The 21,550-nt window shown below is 38.3% G+C and overlaps 1 protein-coding gene across 1 annotated transcript in view; it reads right to left on the reverse strand.

Annotated features, from left to right (window-relative positions):
- si:ch211-186j3.6 (neural-cadherin) overlaps positions 1-21,550 on the reverse strand; it is a 333,490-nt gene that overhangs the window by 89,127 nt on the left and 222,813 nt on the right. The window contains exons 26-27 of the mRNA XM_062419573.1: positions 20,132-20,409; positions 3,786-4,000 (exon numbers count right to left, since the gene is read on the reverse strand). Of these exons, the coding sequence (XP_062275557.1) occupies positions 3,786-4,000; positions 20,132-20,409 (493 nt within the window). The remainder of the gene's footprint in view (positions 1-3,785; positions 4,001-20,131; positions 20,410-21,550) is intronic.

Below are 21,550 nucleotides of genomic sequence, written 5' to 3' on the forward strand. Positions count from 1 at the left end.
AAAGTAGACACAATGGTTGGCAGCATATCTGTCTCAATCATTTGGCACATCAACTGGGTGACAGTCTAATGACAAAGTAATTCTATTATTCTATTAGCATGGTATGCTAACAGTCTGTCAGCTGTGTGACTTAGTATTTTGTCTATGGGCTATACACAGCTCGTCTATGCTAACAATGCTAGTAATGCCTACTAGCTGCTAGCCGATGTTCAACTTGGTAAAATGGATTCTTCATGTCTCTTTGCATCAGCAGCTTGGTGCTGTGTAAAAATAACCATTGACGTCCCCTCAACAAACCCTTTTATCATAACACCATTTGGTGCGTTGATAGGCTCATACATACATACTTAAATGCAGTTATATTAAGCTCCAGCACAGTCTGGGCTTACAGATGGATTTGTTATATGCAGCAGTTGAACCTTGAAACAAGTTAATTAGAGCTCTAAATATGTACAGCCTGACTCTAATTACACTCTGCGCAGTGACAAATCAGCCTTTACTCTGCTAACAAACACATTAACTCTATAGCATCCAGTGCAACACTTTAACTTACTTTCAGATGCACACGGGCCTTCTATTATCGACCAAAGCTGAAGACCTAATTCAAAATTTACACAGTAAACCTGTTCATAACACACACACACACAGGCACACACACCAATACACACATAACACATCCGGCTCTCAAGGCAGACCTCATCTCCCACACATATTACTTTGGCAGTCATGGAACGACAGCATCTCTCCCAAGAGAGAGGACCAAAAGCAAGGGAGAAGTAGCGAGAGAGACAAGGAGGCGTTAGTCTCTCAGATTAAAACATTAAATATATTAAGATTTACAAGACATTTTGTTTCTGTTTACATCTGTCTGCCTATCGCCCCCAATTCAGTGTGCTTTATTGTCTTCAGAGTTCAACGAAATTGCCAAAGCAAAGAAAAGACAACACTTCCCCTCATGAGCTACATATGTGCCTATAAGCCTAAACCTAGTTTAGACACATTTTCAGCTATTTCAACAACACCGATTCACAGTATACATCATACAGAGGAGCAAGGGTGTGTGTGTGTGTATGTAAGCGCTTGTCCATTTTGTATTATCGTTTTGTATTTTCTGTATTAGCATTCGTGTAAAAATAATTCTGTTTAAAATGGAATCAAAGTAGCACACATCAAAATTAATGGGATGTCAGCTTTTATCCCTTAACAGTTCAGACTATAAAGTACACAACTATGCTATGTACACATCTGCTGTATTTAATTGGGTCTTCTGAAAGCTAAGATTCTTTGTGATTTGATTGATGGAATCCATTGGAATCCAGTACAATCAATACCTGTTTTGATACCAGCAATCGTATTCAGGACACACTCCTTTATTTAAACACTTTCTATAAACATTAACAATTCAACAGAAACTGTATGTGATTCATTCTTTAAGCATACAGGTTGCGTTAGAGTAAGAGTTACAAATTAAATATTAGCCTGTAGCCTTTCACTAGAAACAAACAGGCAAACAGCCCCCAAAAAAATCATTTCAAATGAGAGGAACAGTATGAAATGTCTGTTGCTGTAACAGCAAATACAACTGTGTGATTACGAGTTCTCTTTTTGGTTTGCAATCTTGTAAGTGTGATTGAAACTGTTAGTGTTTCGGCGTTTAAACAAACACTATCTGGTTATATTAGAATAACAACACTGAGTTGTAAAGTGAGGCTTCGATGCAACTGATAATTAAATGCAAAGGTATTAGTAACATTTTCTAAAATTGATTTGGTATCTATGTATCTATGGGGTCTATGTATTGATTTTTGTGACATTCATAAATGTATCCACTTTGTAATGTGTGTAATGTAACTTTGAGTTGTTTTGGAGAATGGTTCCCAAACTGGGATCTGTAGACTGCCAGGGGTCCTTGAGAGGTTTGCAGGGGGTTCCCAGCAAAAGGACAAATATGTAGGTTCATTTAATTGTCTATTCTTCGAATACTTTGAAGCAGGAATTATTTGGTGTCTGTAAATGGTATTTTTCTCCTTTTTTTCTTTCCAAAATGCCTGAAACGTGTAAAATATTCATTTTTTGTAGTATTGTTATTAAATTTGAACTTGGACTAGGTAACATAGGTGGAAATAAAAGCCCTCTACTTCAGTGTGTTCAAACTTTTCTAACTCAATACTGATAGTATTAACACTGATTCTGACTTAGGAAAAAAACTTCAGAGTGTTACCTTCCAAAAGAGACCAAAGGAAGTATGAACCGTATTGTTCAAGAACAGCTTTCAATGAACTTCAGGTATGCACTGGATAGATGTTTTCAGCTAATTTTACGAGAATTTAAAGGATTATTAGCAGGTTTTTATAAAATCAATACCCCATGGTGTGTGTGTGTGTGTGTGTGTGTGTGTGTGTGGGCTTGTGTAAGAGTGACTGTCACTGCTGTCACTGCCTAATCCTCAGGTCGTGGCAAGTTAATACACATAGGAAATTAAACTGAAATGGATTTCTGTTCTTGTCTACTAACAATCCTTAGTCTTCAGGTTAAGTGAATGAGGGGGATTTAGGAATTGAAGTACAGTGTATTTCTCCAGTTTGTTCATTTGTATGCGTGTTTCTGTTTTGGTCACTTGATGACCACATACACTATGCACTTTGCAGTAAGTTGGCATGTGCCTTTATAATTATCAATAACCATCAAATGTTCATATTTTCACTCTTTCTCTCTCTCTCTCTGAAGGTCCAGTCACAGAATGTGGTAGAGCAAACTTATGGGACAAAAAGTTCACAAATTTGATTAAAATTAAACAAATGTGTCACATTGACTGCTGTCTGGTAACGGTTTCTTTCAATTTCTTTCTTGTAGAGTCACAATAGTCACCAGAGTATCTTGCTTTTTTCTCTGCACTGTGCTGTTTACTCCCCCTTGGCATTTTATTCTTGATATTGTACATCAGTTCATTCAATAAAGAGTTTTATTGAAGGGGGGGGGGGCTCTTCAAGCCACCAAACCTGCTAACTGAATGTTAGCAATTCTATTTTGCTCTCTGATGCTAACAGTACTAAACGTTCACACAGTTTGTTCCAAAGACATAATTGTAGCACCATTCCTGTCTCGTGGCTAGCTGCAAACCATTCCTCTTGTATGGAGCAGGTTATACTACAACACAGGAGCGTTACATACAAATAAATAAAATGGTGCAATGCAGCTAATAAACTGCATGAGCTTCCCCCAAAGGTGTGCACGGTCACAACAGTTTGCGACTGGTCACAAGAAGCAAATGCTGCTATGCTGTCAAAGTTCACCAAAGTTGAATCAACTGGTGATAAAGTGATTTAACTGCTAAATTCATGTGAGCAGACCTGTATTCTGTTTGGACTCTGCTTCGTCTGCAGAGAGTTTCTCTATAATTTCACACACCTAACCCCTCCATTCTTTACCTCACCTATAAACAGCCATGAACTCCACTTTTAAGTTAAGCAAAACTATTTTTTTTAAGGTGCAACACAGTGTTATCAAAAGGGAACTAATGGAGTATAAGATAATGGTAAAACATTCAAAAGATATTGTATTAAAGCTTGATTTGATGTACTGTTGCTATGGTTCCTTATCACTAAGAAGATATAGTTGGTGGAAATATAGTATCAATTTTCTCTTTCCTAGAAGAAGGCATTTACCTGCAAATCCCAAGAGTTTAAATCGATTAAACACAAGAAAAATCTATCATCACATCTCACAGTTGTCCTCCAACAGTGAGGGCCAGATGGGACACGTTATTCAGCTGAGTTGTCTCCTACCTATAGCCATGAAGTCCTCGTGGTCCCAGGCCTGCAGCTGGGCTAAGGGGCCGCTGTACAGCATCAGTCCATCAGTCACGTCTGTGATGAACTCCAGTGACACGTGGCTTTCAAAACAGGGCATCATTGGTGGAAACCAGGCATAGCCGTTGCCGTGGAAACTGTGCTTGTTCTGCTGGCACTCAGGCCCCTCGAACTGAGCTGGGCATTGGCACCTTGGGGACAAATCAAGAGCCAAAAATTACACAAGTTAGCAAATGAAATAAATACATGACTTTGAGTTCTTTTGCGGTAAGTCTTGCCAATTTGGTTACCGTTCATAAAATACTATTTTGATCCCAACCTCTCTCACCTTTATTCAAACACTTACTTACTAAACACAGTATTTAATTCCTTTAATTATTCTTTTCTGCTCTCAGACTCTCTAAATCTAGTTGTTTTTCTCTTTTCAGACAGCCATCCCCCTTTGGCCATCTCACTCTCTCTTTCTCTCTCTGCTTCTCCGTCTGTTTCACTGATGCAGATGTTCTCATTAGTGGTGATACCACAGGGAGAATCACTGCATCAATAGGAACCTCCTCTTTCCGTATTTCCACACATCCAACTTCTTATTTGTCCTATCGCTTCCTGTAAAAATAAAATAAAATAAAAAATAAAAATCACCTCTCATCTCATTTAGTGGAAAGTATGTAATCATTGTGTTTTTGAGTACCTTTATCTAATTTTTCTAACTTTCAATCCTTCCCTCTTGCTTTGGCATCTGTCTTATATTACAAACACACCATGTGACCTTTCCCGATATTTATTTCTCTGATTCATACTTCACTTCTTCAGGGTATGAGATTCATAACAATGGGTGGGTGTGTGTGTGGGGGGGGGGGGGGGGGGGGGGGGGGCTGAGGTTGCATATGCAAAGGGAACATGCAACAGGGGTTTCTCAGCCTTTCCTCTACTGCATTCCTCTGTGTTTAATGAATACAAATGTTCTGTTAACTTTGACAATTTGCTCAGTGTTACATGCCGGATAATGTTTCATTATATGTATAATTATACAAGTCTCAGATTAGCATCACAGTCCTCTCTCTGATCAAAATGAAACCAATGCAAATCATAATGCAGTTACATCAACCACACACTATGTTTAAGTCACTTTATCTGTAAGTGTTGCAAATGCCAGCACTGATCCTTGCCTATTAACAAGAGTTCAATGCAGTGGCTCATGAGGGGCAAGACGTGACATTATTGTAATAGTAACAAAGTATATATTTAAAAATCGGGTCTTATTAGAAAGTTAAAGCTTCAAGTGGAACTAGGTGGAAATTTAAGGTTGTGATGATGTAAAATCCAACCTAAAGCAACTTCACAGAAATAAATTCTGAGTTGGATAAGCTCAAGGGTGCAAGAAATTAAGTTAATAAGTGGAACTTCAAAGTTTGTTGGCTAGACATTTCCCAGCTTTTTCCTTTTTAGAGTGTCTGACTGTGAGCTTGTGAACTACTTTGAAAACATATAATTATTATGACTACTTAATGCTGGAAATGAATATTACTGTACTATACTCTATAAACCTGTTCTTTAAACACAAGGAGGCTATACAATATTGGAATGGGCAGCATCTGATAGTACTAGACTACTACTACTAACAGACTAGAACACAGGAAATATTTAAACATGTCTGTAAAACACTGCCAAGCAGAAGAAACATTTTTATCTTCAACAGCAGATTTTTAACCTTACAAAAGGGCTTTGAGTTGGTTTTAATCTTACCCATATCTCAATGATTCTCTCTCATGTATACGAGTCTGTTAAGAAAGCCTTGAACTCTTTCAACGGAATAAAAATTTCCCTCACTCAATACACCTGTTGTTACCAATTTTTGAAATATACTAATAAAGAACACAAACACACCACACACCACTCAGAGGAACAAGGTATTTCTCCAGGGCAATTCAGCTGCTCCTAATAAGTGAGTTTTTCTATTGGTTTATGTTATTCACACTTGAGCTGCTTCGCAAAATATTCCGAGTTTGAGCCCCGTGGATCCTGCAAAATCACACACAACTGAAAAATCATGCGAATGCACACACAAACAAGCGTGCACATCTCATTGACGTTCTGTAGGCAGCTCATTTCTCATATAAATGTCCTTTCATTCCTTAACTTGTTTTCAAGCCTCTGCGCACGCACACACACACACACACACACACACACACACACACACACACACACACACACACACACACACACACACACACACACACACACACACACACACACACACACACACACACACACACACAGGTTAGCTTAACTCACTTTTGGGGTATTTACATAGACTTACATTCATTTCCTGGAGACTCACCCTAGCCCTAACCACTACTTGCCTAAACTTGACCACTGACCCTAAATTCAGCATTTTACCAACTGGGGACATGGCATGAGTCCCCACTGGTACAAGACGTCCCCAATTAACTGGTCCTGAGTCTGGACGCTGAAAATGAATAAAGTCAGACTCTCCACACACAGAGGCAGTAAGAAAATACACAGCTCACGTACAATACATGACTGTTGTGCAAATAAAGAACGTCACTTCACTGCCTTGAGACACAGAAATATATGAGATGACAAATCGTCATGTTAGGAGAATGCTAATGTAACATGCAGAAACAAGAGAGGAGAGAGTGCGGAAATGAAATGAGAAATGATGTACGTGTGCTATTTTAATTTCTGTTTGATTTCTACCCTTCACTGTGCTCACATAGACCCCGTAAGGTGTGTGTGTGTGTGTGTGTGTGTGTGTGTGTGTGTGTGTGTGTGTGTGTGTGTGCCTGTTTGTGTGTATAATTAGAGACACAAGCAACACATCCACGCCTGTATTTCCATTTTGGCAACATCATCCTAATTCTCTGGGCACGAGACAATCTGAGACATAGTTTTAGTCACAACGGCCAAGCCCTCCAATCCTCTTAAGGCAGCTTTGTTTTGCTCATTCTCTGTCTGCTGGGAATTGTGTTTGTTAACGTCAGACCGGGAGCTGTAATCCCTCCCTCAACCCATAACCCCCCCCCTGCCCCCAACTCACCAAATCTCATTATTAATCCCACTGCCTCGTTTATCTGCATGTTCTTCCTTCAATCTTGGGTCTTAATCTATCTGTATGTGTGTGTTTGTATGTGTTAGGGGTGGGGTCATATTTAAAAAGGCCCCCCCCACCCCACGCCCGGAACAGAAAACTATCCTACAGCAATTCTACGTTGTATTCCTCTTATCTACAGTACATGTATTATTTCTTCTGCCTTCACTTCTCCTCTTTACTCCTGTCTTTCCTAACCCCCCCTTCCATTTTCTTGCCTGTCATGTTCTTTTAACATTTCCTTTTTTCCCCTCTTTCTTCTTTCCCTCTTTCTTCATACTCTCCTTTCTAATCTGCGCTGCTTTTCCCCACTTATGTTCCTCAAGCCTTGATTTCTCTGCTTTTAACTTTGCCCTGTATTCAAATGTCCTCTTTTTTTCTCTCATTTTCTCCCGTTCTCACCCTCACATTTCTCTAACTCTCTTGAATGTTTCTTTCTTTCCACCTTACCTCCCCCCTTCTATTCTCACTTTCTCCCTCCCTGACATCCAATGCCTTGCCTTCTTACCTCCTCTTAACCTGGAGAATCACACGGCAGATGTTAGGGAGCTCAGGTACTGTATTTCGCGATTGAAAATGTGACAATCACACAGCATCTCTTCTTCTCTTTGACTTGACTTCACCTGCTTAGCGTTGTTCTCTCCCTGTCATGTATTTGGCTGATACTTAACAAAAGAAACATTTCCCGCTCTTCCATTTAACCTTTGGCCTGAATTCCATTTTCATGATATGTCAGACGTGTGGAAGCTGCAATTTATCGTCATGTTCACAGTTTTGCAATATATAACATCAGCACAAAAGGAAACACCATTTGCACCTGCTCATGAGGATGAAAGGGGGATTTTTTTCACATTAATATTTGGCAGTTGAATCAACTCTGATTTCGAGGTAGGCATTTACAACAATGTGGCCAACAGGAAAAGCTTTTGACCAAGGATGAATCTTCTTTCATGAGTTGAAAAATGTCCAAAATCGAAAGCAGGAGAATCATCTACGCTCAATCACAGTGCTCTTGAGCCTTAAATATGAATTCTGCCTCAAATATGCTGAATGTCAAATAACTGTGTTTAAATGAAGAGGAGAATGTGTCTGATTTTACTGGAAAGAAGATGATCCAGCCTGTGGATAGGATGGTCTGTAAGCCCACTCAACATGTCCAGACAGGAGGAGGAAGAAGTGTTACAGTAGGCGAAACAGACCGAGCTCAAGAATGAACGTAGGCGGTGAGCTGCGAAACAAATGACAGGTGATATATTTAATGAAAAAGCTAGTAGCTTAGTTAGGTGGTCGACAGCAATTAGCCTTCAAACCAGATTCAGTGCTCCTATTACATAGAGACTGTGTGGCTCTACTTGATTGATGGACAGCGGTCTTCCAAAAGTTGATGACATTGGTGGTAATAAGTATTGGATTGGGATGAAATCGGAGGATTGTGAAGTCCAGATCATACTTTTTTTTTCTTCTGATCTTCATACTTATCAAACCACTCAGCAAGCTCTCATTCTCTGTATGGGAGTGTCTGCATTTGTTAGTTTTTTCCACTCTCACTGAATGGAGTTTTAAATTAATCAAAGCCGTGTGTTTCAGAGCATTTGCAAAGTTGTTGAAGTTAATGCAAAATCTTTAATTCTTTTTATAAACTATGTGATCAAGCCTCATCTAGCCATATCAATTATAGAAATACAGATTTCCTAAAATATGAGGATGACATATGCAAAAATCTGACTAAAGAGATTATGATGTTCTAATATTGTAAGACAGAAAATCAAATAAATATGTCGTCAAAACTTTTACTCTGTTCAATAATGCAGTGGTGTTCATCTTTATCAAACCAGATGCAAGCTGGACAGAATTCATACGGCATGACTGAAACAAGCTTTGTTAAAGAACTTCATATTTCATATTGAGACTTTCATTTTGCGATAACTATCTGATCCACTCAATCATCTGCTTTGTTTTCGAGGGGTGTGTGTAGCTATTAAGACATCTGCTTCATCAGTACTGTGAATTAATTTATGGTGTCCAAATATGCAAAGCAATGCTACACTGTTTGCAGATTAGATTAACAGAGTAAATGAGAGGAGGAAAAATCCACATTGCTAATTGTGTATGCATATGTGTGTGTGTGTGTGTGTGTGTGTGTGTGTGTGTGTGTGTGTGTGTGTGTGTGTGTGTGTGTGTGTGTTTGCATGCATGTGTGTAATCCAGGGATTATGTCTAACTTGGATCCAGGCAGTCATCCTGCTCTGGTCCAGCGGTGAGCCACATTACACGCTGTCTCCAGCCAGCCAGACTCAAATCCTGCCCTTTTCACTTGCTGCTTCTAATTAAATGAAGCTGAAGGGTAAAATTAACTTCTACAAAACACAGCAAGGAAAGGTTAGGGTTAGGGTAGGGTTAGGACTTTATGTTCGTCTGCTCTCACATATGTTCAGAGGGAGTATATGAGTGTGTGGGGTGGGGGCTGAATATGCATATGTCTGTGCTGATCCTTCAGAATTAAAAAAGTATTCGAACATCTTAGGCAAAGAACACCTGTAGCAGCAGCTGCTACTATGATTTTTTCCCCTGTGATGTCTAAATTCTGCCAGGGTCTGACATCAGTTCCTTGCCTGGCTCAAGCAAATGTAGATGTACCTTTTTTAAATTATCACTTCAAAGCCAAAATCAATTATTTATTTCAGTCGTAATCATAATTTTACAGCATCTGCATTGTTGAGCGTTGTTAGATGTTTATGTCAAACTGAAATTAAACTGTATGTTTTTATTCTGCTACGGCATATAGATCTGCTCTGTAAATTACTTGATTGTCCATGCTTTGTTTTGATTGTTCAGTGTTGTGGTCCCCACTGGCTAAGCTGTCAATCAGAGGCTTAGAGGCTAAAGAAACATTTCAGATTTATTCTTATCTTAAAGGCAACATATTATGCATATTTCCAGGTCCACATTTTGATTCTGGAACTCTACTAGGATATCTTTGCATGATTTACAGTTAAATGTATCTTATATGCAGCTCCTCAGTTCAGCCTCTGTCTGAAACAAGCCGTTTTAGCTGCTGTCTCTTTAAGCCCACCCTTCCTATGACCCCACTCTGTTCTAACCCTAGATTCCAGAAGCTGCTTAGATTTCCGTTGCCTCCATAAACAAACTATAGTGGTACGATTTAACTTCTTTCCTCGAAATATCAACTTCTCAAATACATCACTACCTGTTCAAGGTGGAATCTGGTCTGAAATATGCCAGTGGAGAATGTGATCTAGATATGATGAAGTCATCGGTTGGTCGGTCAACCACTTTGGTCCAGTCTGAAGTATCTCAACAATACTGGATTCGCTGCCAAAAGATTGTACAGACCCAAATGGTTATCAGAGGATGAATCCCAATGACTTTAGTGAGCTCCTGATTTTTCCCCTAGGGCCACCAACAAGTAGACATTCCTTGTTCTAAGTTAAACGTCTCTATAGGTATTGGAATAATTTCAACAGAATTCCGTGCCAATATTCATGTTGAACCCAAGATAAACCCTAATGACTAACTTTTTATCCAGTATAAACAACATGTCAAAGTTTTCCCTTATGCAGTGAATCACCTAAAAATCTACAGGAATTACCAACTTTTGGATGAAGTGGCATGAAATTTGTACAGACATTTATGTCTCACTCAGGATGAATTGTATCCCATAATACCACAGTTTTTTTTCTAGTGCCACCATCAGGTCAAAAGTTTAATTTGTCCAATACTTTGGTTTATGACCAAATACCTGCTAAACTAATGACATCCTCATTGGCCTCAGCTGTAGTTCACATATACAGCCAACTAGCAAACATGAAAGAAGCAAAAAGGGAGGGAGATATATCGCAGTCCTGCAATAAGCTCATAGTCTGGATATAGAATTGACTTACAAATCAAATCACATGAATGAGAATGGTAAGTTGCAGTTTTCATGTGCCTACATCAGTAATATGAGTTCACTTAATTAACATTGCATATGATTCTGGATGCTCTGTTTATGTGAATCGTTGTTCATCTTTGAATATAATTGTATTTACCTCCAAAGACCATAGAGGGAAACAATGCATATAAACAGATTTAAGCTTTATGCTTGAATCATTGCGAGTGCGAGGATCTTAATTTCATCATAACGTTCAAATTCTGCATGGAGTTACAGGTTACAGTTAAGATAGTGATAAAAGCTTAGATCCACACAGTGGTGTTTCATTTAATTGGTTGCAAAGAGCCCTTCACTTTCACCATTAAAGATCTGAGCCTGAGGATACACAGAGCATCAGGCTGAATTACACAAATTTAAACAGGGTCATCATCTCTGCTCTACCACTAAAAACACCAAAAAAGCTTATTTCATCATCATGTTTATAGTTAAAAAGATTTGTTGAAACACTCTCACCCCATTTTTGGCCTTGTTTACAGAGTGTTTTATGCTAATGAAGACGCTTTCTTTCAGTTCACTTGTTTGCCTGGGATTCGAAACAAGACCTGGCAGTATGTGACAGCTAACATGCTAGGTTTTTCATCTACTAGGATGTTGTGAAAGGTTTGTTTCTATTTATAACCTGAGGGAACACAGGAGTAAACAAGAGCTGTATTTTGAGTTCGACTACGCAGAAAATATTCTGAAAATCTTATTTTTCATCTGCATGTCAGACTTTATAACAGTAGAAAGGCCAAGCAGTTAAACCCTGTCAGGCACTACTGCACTGATGTCTGCATCAGCTGAGGTCTTGTAAACTGGATGTTATGAACCCAAAGACTGTAAAATCAGAGTATGGTTCTCTGACACTTGATGTCTGAAAAATAGAGGCACATGCTTTATATTGGAAAAGTGAGGGAAATAAACTGTAGTTTTAACAAAGACATAGCTGGATGAAGTACTCATGAAAAGAAAAGTTAAATGTGACTTTGAAATATCACAGAAAAATGAAATAAGGCCAATATTCCGTTAACAAAGCATCATTAGATGCCTCAAGCTCACCTTGATTAAACTGTAATTGTTACAGTTTGCAGTTCAGAATCATTGAATTTAAGAGTTTGTGGTCCTTTCACAAAACCTTTAAAGACTACTGGAAATCATCAGCAGGCAGGGTGGCAGAAGGAGATATATGATACAATTAAACCAATTCCAAATAAGGTTAAGGTATGAGACATATTTTAATAACCCTTGTAAAAATCTGATGAATTACAGCTATTTAGGAGAAGGAGATAGTCAGCAAATCTCACCCAGACAGGTGGAATTTTAGGCAGCCTTAGCCTTAGAGTGGCTTCTCTGTCAACATGTCAAAGTGGCAAAGAAAACTATTGTTCCATTTTCACATCCTGTCTTGCCTAACCCCACTTGCTACTTATGCTGAACTCTGCATATTTCTCATCATGCTGTTTTTCAGTGCTTGTAAGGTCTCGTCTGCAAAATTAGATGCTGTATAGTTGGGCTTTGGCATTGGTATTAAAAGATAAATGCAACAGCCATTCAAGTGTTGAATTGTTGCTCGAGGCAAGGGAGACACATGCAGACTTGGGCGCCAGGACGTTGGAGCCTTCTGGAGCTAATGAGGGTATTTTGTACAGAGGAAATTGTCAGACCTGTCTCCAGCTATCCGCTAGCTGTTTTTCACCAAAATTCTTGAAATCCAATAATGTAAAAGAAGGACATTGAGGACAGGTGTGTGAAGAATTTAAAATAGTAACTATTGACAGATCTATATTCCTTGCTGTATTTAACCATGCCTGGTGTTCATACCAATTTAACACATGAAGAAACAGGTCAAAATTTAGCCTGCTAGTTGAAAATTGCTGTATGTGAGCCTAAACAGAAAAGCTATAATGCTGTCAACATCTATCTTCTTTTAGCAATAAATCTTTTTGTTTTGTTTTGTGGTCATATCCTATAGCCAGTTCATTTTCTGCTCTTCTTCCACTCTCTTTAAAGAGCACTGACAACTATCTGCATGGGATGTCTCAGTGCACCCCATATCCTACAAATTAGATTCATTTCAGAGGCCCCCATCCAAAAGAAAACGTTAGGAATTCTGTCTGAACCTGATATTATTGAATTGAAAGAAAAGACAGGACAGTCAGAGAGTAGAGCCGGTCCAATAGACCAAGTATAAACAGACCTGATAAAAACTGTAGTCAACCAGAGCAACACTGGCAGCAGTATTATGTGTGTGAAGGCAGAGGTGCAATTAAATAGAGTAGTAGTGCATGTCCTAGATATCAAGGTCCCAGGCCAGTAGCCTGATTCTGGTCACAAAAAATCAGGGGGCCACAAGGACCTCTAATCAAACCACTTTGTATTGGCAATTCAAACATCAGCGCAGGCTCGGATTACAGGAAATTTACAATCCTAATTTTGAAACTACATACATAAAATGAAATGTTCATTATCAACAATCCTCAAAACTAAGACAATACTAAGTTTAATGTGTTAGCATGCTGACATTTGCTATTTAGCAGTAAACACAAAGTGCAACTGAGGCTAATGGGAATGTCACTCATTTTACAGGTATTTATCCTAACAATTGCACTAGATCAAAAGTTGATGGGTCACCAAACTCAGTACAATTCTTCCTGAGAAGTACATGAATGGGTGTACCAAATGTCAGTGTAATCTGTCCAATAATTGACAAGACATTTAAGACAAAGCTCAAGGGGGGAAATTAGGGGATCACCAAAGTCAGTAGGATATATTGTCTGGGCACCATGGGTATCTGTAACAGAATTCATTTCAATCCATCCAATATTTGTGGAGGAACTAGAGGAAAAGTCTGGAGGTATGTTTCTTCCACTGGGGACTGTGGATGTCTTTATAACATTTCACAGCATTCAAACTAGCACAGATTTTGATACTGATTTTAGTCTGGACCAAAGCACTGAACCTACAGACCGATACAGCCATTTCTGGAGCTTTGGTGCATCTTTAGCATGGCTAAAAATGTTGGAAGAAAACATTTTGCAGATATACTTATAATTAATATGTAATTGATATGTTGATTTTATTTTTATTTTTTTAAAATTCAATTTAATTTCATAAAGAGCAGTTGGGATAGGCAGTGCTTTAAAAACAAACCAAGAAACCAAACATACTGTACAGATACATTGTGTTCATTTAGGACAAATCTTTAGTGAAAAGGAGGGTCTTTAGTTTGGTTTTGAAAGAACACAGTGTTGGAGTAGGTCTAAGTTCAGCAGGCAAACTGTTCCATTCTTTAGGAGCATAAATACTGAATGCCTTCCCACCAGACATTGAAAGTGCTCTAGGCACATCGAGTTCTTTAGCTACTATTCTACTGTTTAGTCAACTTGTCTGAGATGTACTCTTTAAACCAAAAGAAGCATTTTGAATTGAATTCTGAAAACGGGGGGCCAGTGAAGGTGCTGGAAGACTGGAGTTATATGGTCTTTTTGTCCTGGTTAGAACTATTGTGGCTGAGTTTTGAATAATTTGTAATGTATGGATTGTTTCATTTGTAAGACCCATGAACAAAGGTAAAAAAAAAATAATAAAAATAAAGGTAATATGTGCAACACAACTGCTTATATGGATAAAAAAAAGTTGGGACAGAATCATTCCTATACAAATGCTGTTTAAATCATTTGCTTATATAAATGAAGTGGTCTGTCTACAGTGCTCATTTTGGATCTTTTCATACATTATTTTACTCTCAGGACACACATATGATACAGTATGTACTTAGTGGCTGCAGCACAGTCATTATCGCAGTAACCCATCTGCTTCCAGCTGATTACCAATGGTTGAGGCTGGTGTTGCACGCACATTGAAATCATGACAGGAAAAAGAAAGTCATTTCCGCTCAATGAAAAACGTAGTCTCCTTGAAGCTTGTGACAAACTGCCAGAAAACGAGCCAACGAGATGCATCAGCGAAATAACGAGTGTTTGAAACAGCTGTACTGTATTTTAAAACAGTCAATTAAATCCAGTAAATTGTGAAGCTGTCCATTTCATTACTTTATATTTATGTAATAAATATACAAATGTCAATTGGTTGGTAATCTGATTAAGAAAGTTAGAAGAATCATCTGTTGATAGGGATTAATTTGACCTGGACAGATGATAAGTGCTATGTACAAGGAACAATAGCTCATTACAGTCCTGATGTCTTTTAACCAAGCAAATCAAACTGAAGGTTTGTATGCGTTAGTCAAGTTTCAGTAAATTGCTCCAACATGCTTGGTATAACTCCACTTTTCTTGGCTCATACTGTATCTGAAAATTGCAACACTGCCAACACTTCCCCTATTCAAATGTTGTAATCCTCCACTTGATGAAGATGTACATTCAGCTGTAACAGCTGTAACTGGGTTCAGGAATTCCCTTTAGCATGAATAAAAACACTAATTGCAACTTCATTTTCATTCAACCTTATCTACAGTTTCAACACACCAGTGAGAAACAACATACTCTGCTGTTAATGAGCAAAATCAGTGTAAAAAAGACCTGGGAGTTAAAATTAAGAGCTCAGCGGTAATGGGATTATTAGAACATTTGCTGCCACAGGATTAAATAAAAGCTTCCTTTAGTGACACTGGGCAGGTCGTTTGTTTTGATGTGTTCATTTCATTCACATTTCTTAATCGTCGGCATCATTTGAGACAGAATTTGCCTCTAAACTAAACACAGCATGAACACTCAACACCTTCATCGCCCCATCATTGTCTCAAAAGCATACTGTCTGAGGCTGTATTCACTCCTTTAATTTCCCTCTTAATTCCTCCCTTCTATTCCATCTTCTCCCCTGCCTTCATCCACTTAACTAAACACCACCAGAAGCTGGAATCAAGTGTGTGAAAGTGTAGCTACAATTCTCAAGTTTAGATTCAACAATACACTGGATGTAATAAGTGTTCATTGTCCTTTCACAGTTCTCCATTTCATACCTTTGAGCTCTTTTGTAGTTGGGACATGAAAAAAGAATAACATCAGCCAATCTGGAATCTGATTTACTGTGTCATTATTCCTTCTAAACAACCAAACAACACATCCCACATTCCCCAGCTTCATAAGTCTGCAGGCCAGGTATCAGACCAGCTAAGCTACAGTATTGGGAATTCTAAAGAACTGGCATAAAACTAACACTACAAGATGTTTACTGATCTTGAAGCACCAAGAGAGAGCATTAAAACCTCAGGACAGGCCAGATATGTCAGTATGTGCTTTCTTTACTATGACAACATGAGCTGCTTGGGATTTCTCGTTATCTCTTATGCCCGCTCTCCCTACCTGATCCTGCACACAAGCTGTAGGATTAGCTAAGCAGCACAGAGGCTTACAACCATACCTATGTATTAACCATACAAACACATGTCCGATATCTTAGAGATTATTCATTCTGTAAAGCCGTTCCAATTAGTGCATCACCATCTTTGATATGACATTTGACTTTAAGCTTCTCAAATAGCTGAGATTTCACATCTTTCATGATGGGAAAATCTTTCAGCTAATATTAAATTGCACGTCCGAGTGTGTGTCCAGAACTGCTATGTCAACTGATGTGTTAACTTAAAGTTTTAGACGGCTTCTCTCTTAAGGGAAAAGTAGAACGAGTGGCCTCAGCCTTTGTATACCTACTACTTTATTTGCAGATTGGTTTTATTTTGACTTTTTTTTTTTTTTACTCTTAGTGAATCATGTGAGAAGAACCCAACAATGAACTGATTTTAAACAAGTGTTGCCAAAGCCTGATATATCTTATTCCTCTGTGCCATCAACCTCTATTGTTGTCTATTAAAAAACACATCAATGAGCCACACCATTGCTCTCAGTGATACGTTCCTTTATTACCATGATCTTACACTGTAGTTTATTTTCAGTCAATCCCCTATATACCCTCCTGCTGTCTGAAATACTCACTAGAGCACCAAATCCCCAACAAATGTACTAGTTCTGCTAGAGCAACGTTTGCTGAGAGCTAAAGTTTGAAAAATTGAACTCTATCTTTGTGACCTGATTTTAAAGATTTACATCTTCAGTAACAATGTATATTTCTGTGATAAGCATGTGGCCTTTCACTTATGGCTGTTGGATCTTGCTTTTAACTCACTAAAATCAGTATTGGCAGATACCAAAAAACCAAATAATTGTAACATATTTGAAGGCAAACTATCATACATCCACATGGAATCAACTTCCTGCTGCCTTGCTACAATTCACAATCACACACCTGCTTCAAACCATCCGCCACATTCCCACACTGAAAGAAATGTTGGTACCGCCGCGTTCACCGCTGCCTGATGTTTACTTTTGCAGCCCTCAAAACGTGCAGCAGTAATATAAAATCACTAGGAGAATCGCAAATGTCCTTACTAATTTATGAAGATGATGTGTGCATTGACAGAAAAGTTACTGAAAGGACTTTCAACACAAGGGAAGTAACGCTGGTGTTAGCAGCAGCTGTATAGCAGTTCAACATTTACTGAAAATGCCACTGAGATAGCAATACACAGTGAGTAGTAGTTTAGTGGCTAAGAAGTGTATCACTGCCTATGTTTACCACTGGACCACTGTTTCTGGAGCATTTATGATTTAGAATTTAAAATAAGACAAATAAATCATTTATTGTTTATTTAAGTCACATTAGTTATTAAGCAAGGACACATAAATTCCTAATCACAACTGCATTGAATCATATTGGCTCAGCTTTGTATGTCAGTGGATCATATTGTTATAAATTGATTGTTGTTTTATTTATTTGTGTACAGCTGTGGTTGTTTTAAAGTGCTATATAAATAAAGTTGAGTTGAGATATGTATGTTTTTTGTATCAGATCGTGGACGGTGTATCTAAATATGTATCAAATCATCAGAGAGGGAGAGATAAATGCTCCTGCTAACATAGTTCAAGTATAAATGGAAACAGAATAATTTCAGGGAAAAAAATCCCTGACATGTCAAAGATTCTGTTTTAAAAGTAACTGACTGTACAGTACATCATGCAAAGAGCTAGTTATTATGCAAATATGAGACTAATCAAGCCAATTTTCGGTTGAATACAGAAAAACGTCAAACCATTCGACAAAATGCATACATATATTCAAAGCCTTACGTTGTTACATCTTCATGTATGTCCATTCATCTACAGAAACCTCACAACAAATACTTTTCTCCCTGCAGACAAGAGATGTGGAGTTGTTGCATCTTTAATGCTTTTAGTGTGGATAGTCAGGAAGGCTCAGGAGACCTGTCCTTTTTATCATGTACTGTATTTATGAGCACTGTATGAGGTGAAAAAAGGAAAAAAAGAACAGGATATTTGTGCATAGGAGTATCTATTGCGTCATTGAAAGGACAGAGTTCAACAAACATCTCATTAAAGTATACCATATTTGTGCAAAATAGATTTAAGTAATTATATTTCAGGTCCTTCGTCCCTGCAGCTGTCAGACTGTACAACCAGCCCTGCTCCCAGGAAACCTCATTTTTACTATCATTGTTTTTTCTGTATTGCTTGTCTACTTATTATGTATTGCTCTTCATTTTTTCTATTGATGATCTTTTTATTTTTGCCATCCACTTGCTGCTGCACTAATGTAAATTCCCCCACGATGGGACTAATAAAGTAATATCTTATCTTAAACTGGTCTGATTTTGACACAAATTATGATGTAAGTGCATCTGAGGAACACAAACTGTATGGTCACATTTTATATACATTTTCTGTTTGGATATTGTTTTAAGTGAGACCAAAATACTTATATTTATGGATCATAATTGTTGTAATTTTCTCATGTGAAATGACATGGAATTATACAGCATGCCATTTAATCATTTTCCACTATGAGTGTTGCCAATTGTAGGTAGTGCATGCTTCCCAATGGATTCTCTTTGCACTCATGGCACCCTCCCTCTGCAGAGTAATGCTGCATAAATGTGTTGATACACTGATTTTGGACAGCAGCAGTGTGCTAATTTTCCTGTTGCAATCTCACTATACTAATGAGGTTAATTAAGGGAACATAATTGAACTTCAGCATTTCAAAACGTCTTATTTCCTTCACTAAATTCAGACAATGACAATGCACGACTATTTACTGGTGCATTATTGTACCAGCATAACTCTACTGCAATCTGTGTACTGACAACCATTTTGTGGGAGTGCAGTTTTTCACGAGTGAAATCCAGTGAGGCTCGTTGACTTTATACTCTCTTAATGAGGCTTCAAGTTTAAGGCTAAAAGGGCAGCTCAAACAGACAGTTAAACACAAGCAGGGGGAGAAAGACAAATGTTAAAATCTTTTTCTCAGAATTGAAGAAATGTATCCAACATAACCAGGAGACAACAAAGAACAAAGGCAGTGATGGAAAAAGAAAGACTCTCCAATTCCAAATTCAAAAGAATAGCCTGAAGTGTTGAATGAGGTGATGGCTGAGACTTTACTCTTTAAACCCACACACAAATATATATTTTTATTTACACACAAAGACAGTCATTCTGCTGTATTATCATGTGCAAAATTAGCCTTTGCACTCTGTGACCTTTCCATCTATTGTCCCAGCTCACTCAGCCTCACTCTGCTGGCCTCCTAAACCACAACTACATTTATGGGGGAAAAAGTGTGAAATGAATACCGGTATCATTCTGCCAGGTGATTTGATCAGGGAGATAAAAACAGACTACAATATAAGAACACTTTGTACTGACAGAATGAAGGAATAAATGTCATATTTTCTTTCCGTGGATGACTTTGATGAGCGATTTAGACTGACAAAGGATCCGTTAGAAGTGAAACAAACTTAATATGTTGTGTGTTTGCACATACTCTATCTGTGTCAAGACCCTATTTCAGTGAAATCAAACCAAATGCATAATTGCACTAACAATGCAACAACATTACTGTACATGTAACTGTACATTGCAGAATATTGCATCACTGTATTCATGTAATTATGTATAGTTTTTCTTAAGATTTCTGTTCTTTCTCCTGTAAATGTCTGAGGGAGTGAAATAGCACATGTCCAATCTTTTTTTTAAAATCTTTTTTAATGAGATAAACTCAAAGTGAAAGGAGGATTTTCACCAAGAGAAGGACTGATATACAGAGAGGCTGAAAACATCATAATGTAACTGTAATAACTGTAATAAGATATGAGTTTTCTGGACTACTTCTTCATTGGAAAGCTATTGAATTACCATTATGCACTTTCCCCTCTGGCTATGTTTAATAATTTTAATTTCCACTCACCTGTAGCCATGCTGAGTATCCACACATACGCCACCATTGAAACAGGGGTTTCTGGGATACGCGGAGCAGGGTTGATGGGTCTGCTCTCTTCCCTGACAGGAGCACACGGTTGTAGATTCCACCGTTACAGACACAAGACTCATGGTCCCACAATCCACCACGGTGGGTGTGTCCCGCACATTCAGAATGTTGGTGCAGCCCCCAGAGCCGGCACACTCTGAGCTGGGACACTCGTCCACTCGGACCTGGGACACGCTGACCTGCAGGAAAGACTGGAGCTGGAAAGAGGAAGTAAAGCAGAGGTGCAGATTAGAGGTTGAAGTAAAATGAGTTCTGGGTCACACTGATCTATAAGCTTGGGAGAATTGACCAATTAAAGTGTTATTATGGCAATAAACCCTTCAGGCACAATCTTTTTAAGTGAGCTCATAGTATGTACAGCAGGGCATATTCTCTCTGCAAAGATCCAAAACCTAATTTAAGTTTTTAGTAAAATACCTGTGGATTCTGGTTTTCTGAAGCAAATGTAGTTTATCTCATGCAATTAGCTTTAGTCCTGGCATCCAGTATAACTGTTCAACACTGGCATATCAGCTTGTTATGTTAACTCATACATAGATAATTATATCTAGTTAATGTTGTTTACACAAACCAATGAACACACACTTACACAAACTCAAACAACAGAATGGTGATCTGAAAAGAGTCCATTCAATACGTGAATGTTTTACAGTATTTAGCTGAGGTCCAAGAAATCAAGCTGTTATTCTGCACTAGTTCCTGAAAAAGTGGGCTAAATGGTGATGAGGCAGAAAGGAAACTATGACTCTCTAGGTTGAGTAGTTTGATAAAGCACTGAAAAGGAAAATGAAATGGAAATTGAATATGTACTGTGCATGTGTATGTGTATGTGTGCGTGTGTGTGTGTGTGTGTGTGTGTGTGTGTGTGTGTGTGTGTGTTCATGCTGCCTGCTGTCCTTGGCTGGTAAGAGTGACACTGGTCAAGTACGTTTCCATGGAGTTTACACACATATGCATGCACTTTAAAGTGGACATGCACAGGGTCACATACACAAGTAAAACACACACACACACACACACGCACACGCACAGAAACACTTAATGTGAACAGTGTTGAGCTGAAAGAGGGTCACTTCATGCTCAATGTTCTGGACTGATTGGACCTCATTCAGTGTGACTGGATTGCGCTCACTAACCGTGCGATTCATAACTATTCCACTTATTGCCCCAAATTGGCTGTGCTGCAGTTGTAGCTGTTATGGATATTTGTTACTGCTGAGTACTGTCCCATATAATGTGAGCTTTACACTCTGTACACTGTAAAAAAAAAAAAAGGAAAAAAAAGAGGGTGGTGAATACAGTCCATGCAAATTGTTTAAATGTTTCTTCAGTTTATTA

Source organism: Scomber scombrus, chromosome 1 (genome assembly GCF_963691925.1).
Source record: "Scomber scombrus chromosome 1, fScoSco1.1, whole genome shotgun sequence".
In the NCBI taxonomy this organism is placed as follows: domain Eukaryota; kingdom Metazoa; phylum Chordata; class Actinopteri; order Scombriformes; family Scombridae; genus Scomber; species Scomber scombrus.